The 2,590-nt window shown below is 52.9% G+C and overlaps 1 protein-coding gene across 1 annotated transcript; it reads left to right on the top strand.

Annotated features, from left to right (window-relative positions):
- Positions 1-839: 839 nt before the first annotated feature.
- On the top strand, positions 840-1,472 carry DQ04_16271000 (hypothetical protein; the record flags this gene model as incomplete). The annotated part of the gene is made up of 1 exon (XM_009317442.1): positions 840-1,472. The coding sequence occupies one exon, from the start codon at positions 840-842 to the stop codon at positions 1,470-1,472; it is 633 nt and encodes a 210-aa protein (XP_009315717.1).
- Between the last annotated feature and the right edge of the window lie 1,118 nt (positions 1,473-2,590).

The raw sequence follows: 2,590 nt of genomic DNA, 5'->3' as shown, positions 1-2,590 counted from the left end.
AAAAAAAAAAAAGGTCAAGTTTAAGGGAAAAAAAAGCAACTTTTTCTGTTTGGTAGAAGTATGCTTTCTACAACACGCCCATCTCTCTCCTACGGTGGGCGGGTGGCAGGTGGAAAGGCTTTTATATGGCCCATACGCCAGAAGAGACCAACCCTGTTTTTCTTTGATTTTCGGCCAGCGCAGAAACCCCACGCGGTTTACCATGTGCGCGGCCTATTGGCATTTTGGGGGTGGGGTGCTCATGATTTATGTGGATCCGAAACACAAAATGGATTGGGCATTGTTATGAAACACCTTGTTAAGTTTCACACTGCCGAGGAATTTTGGATTTCTTTTGAGCTTTAGAAGGGAGAAGAATCGGGACTTCCCACGGAATGGGCAACTTTAGAGGCCACAGAATATGCGCTTCATCAACAATATGCAAAGCCTCGCGCGCAACTGGCTGATGAAACTCTTCGGGCGCAAAAAAAAGGCCATAATCAGCTGCTTGGGATGCAACAGCAGACGGCACAGATGCAATAAATTATTAACCAACAAGATGCGCAGTTGGAGGCCCACCACCATACCAATAAAATGTTGTGGTGAAAATTGGCTACGTCTGAAAACAGGGAAAACAAAACGTGCCAAAGCGGAATCTCCGATAAATCAAGCGTGTAAGAACAAGGAAAGGCCTCTACACAAGCTAAACGAATTGATGACTGGGCATGGAAAAGATTCCAACAACAAGAGCCCAGCAACCTTTGGCAGGAGTTGTTTGTCGGAGTTTTCAAGAACCTCGTGGTAAAAATTGGGCGTCAGGGGTGAAACTGGAAAAGGAAATTCGCACATTCTAAGTTGAAATGAAATATATCGAAAATAGAGCGCCTGAAAATCTTATTTTGGTGTTTCAATACGTCCTTTCTGTGCCAACAACGCCTGGTCCAACATATTCGGAGGCGTGGGGTAATTTCGTGGCATGGGTTTTTGGCGTGCGTCCGGACGGTTTTTTGGAGGAACATCTCCAGTTTGGCAGACGCTTGCATACCCAATTGCACACAATCCAGGCAGTGAAGGACCACCCTGGCGTGTGGACTCGATCTGCTTACAATGCTGCAGATGAACCCAACAAAAGGGACAACATTTTTCCGCAAGCGGCTCAGAAGGCCAAGTGGCAGAGACACGCCCTTCCTCCGAGCCAGGTGTGCTGTTACAAATGCGGTCGAGCAGGCTATTATAGCACGACGCGCCCGGGTGAATACATCCTGACCGGGCGCTCCGCCAAAAAACGAGGCCCGGCCCCGGACGCAACGACCCCTTTGGCCTTCGGCTTCAAGGCTGCGGCCCCCGGCGCGTCAAAATACGCCCGGCGCCATCACCTTGACACCCCTTCCCCTCTACGGGGGTCTCCCGGAAATTCCGGCCGTTATATGGCATTTGGGCGTGTTGCCCTCGGCCATTCCACAACCATGGGAGTTGTTTCAAGGAGGCTTTGAAGAAACAAGGGGACCTTTTCCCTGAAGGGAAAACCGGCAAACAACGTCACCACAAATTCAAGCTCCCACCCACGAACCGTACATCGTGGGATTGGCGCCGGATGCCAGCAGGATGGCCAAGCGCATGTGGACGCGCTCAGCGTGGAACCGAAAGGCGTCTACCATAAGGTGTTTTACGAGGTCGCTGCCCACCATAGATTGACAGCCGGGGAAGAAACGCTTCCCCTTTTTATTGCCAGCTTGCAACTCGCAAAAGGCAGTGCTATAGAGCACATGGGGGGTCTAATTTTCCTGCTGGCGGCAGAGCGCGCCGGCGCGAATGTTTTTTCCCGGCCTTTCTAAGCCGACGGCCGGCGATCCCATCAAACAGGCTGGTCCCATGCCTCGGCGGGGGTCCCGCCCCATCACAGAGCCGCTTCCACCCAAGCGGGGCACTGCAGCATTACGGCCCGCTTTTGCCGCAGCCAGCAGAAGGGGAAAATCGCACAGCCACAAAAGGAAAGCTTCGCCCCGCACTCGCGAAACCAGAACGCCACTATTGCCAATTGGGGGCCCTGCCGAAGGCCTTCAAAAGCGGCCTGCGCAGGGCAGAAAGATATGTGGCGATCAGGGGGGGGGGCGCCAACAGGGCGTGCGCAGTCATAAAGGCCACGGGGGAAAGCGAACAGCCAACCGCCATCACAACAACAGCAATAGAAACCATTCTTCACCCATACAAAATGGCCGCGCATTCCATAAAAAGAGGGGCCCTGGCGCACACGGCAGCAGCGGTCGTGGAAAACGACTTGGACCCCCGCCTCCCGAGACAATTGGGAAAACAGGCCGGCCCCATGGAATACCGTTTGGGCGGCGCACAATATCTTGGCCGATGCGCCGCAACCGTAAACAAGCTGGATCTGTTTGCGCCGTTGGCGCAGGGCATCCAAAAGAACGGGCTGATTCGCTATGGGCGGCGTCAGAAGCACAAGGGGAACTTTACATGAACTATTTTTCAGCGCCACAGTATTCTTCGACGCTCGCATTGTACGCGGGTTGCTTCGCGGGAAGAAGAGGAAGATTTTCCTCTTAAATAAGTGAATACCGGCATTTTTTCCCATTCTTGGATTCGTCGACACCTC

This window comes from Trypanosoma grayi (genome assembly GCF_000691245.1).
Source record: "Trypanosoma grayi strain ANR4 Tgr_1627_V1, whole genome shotgun sequence".
Classification (NCBI taxonomy): domain Eukaryota; phylum Euglenozoa; class Kinetoplastea; order Trypanosomatida; family Trypanosomatidae; genus Trypanosoma; species Trypanosoma grayi.
The sequence above is the reverse complement of the archived record's forward strand: the minus strand, read 5'-3'. Positions and strand labels throughout refer to the sequence as shown.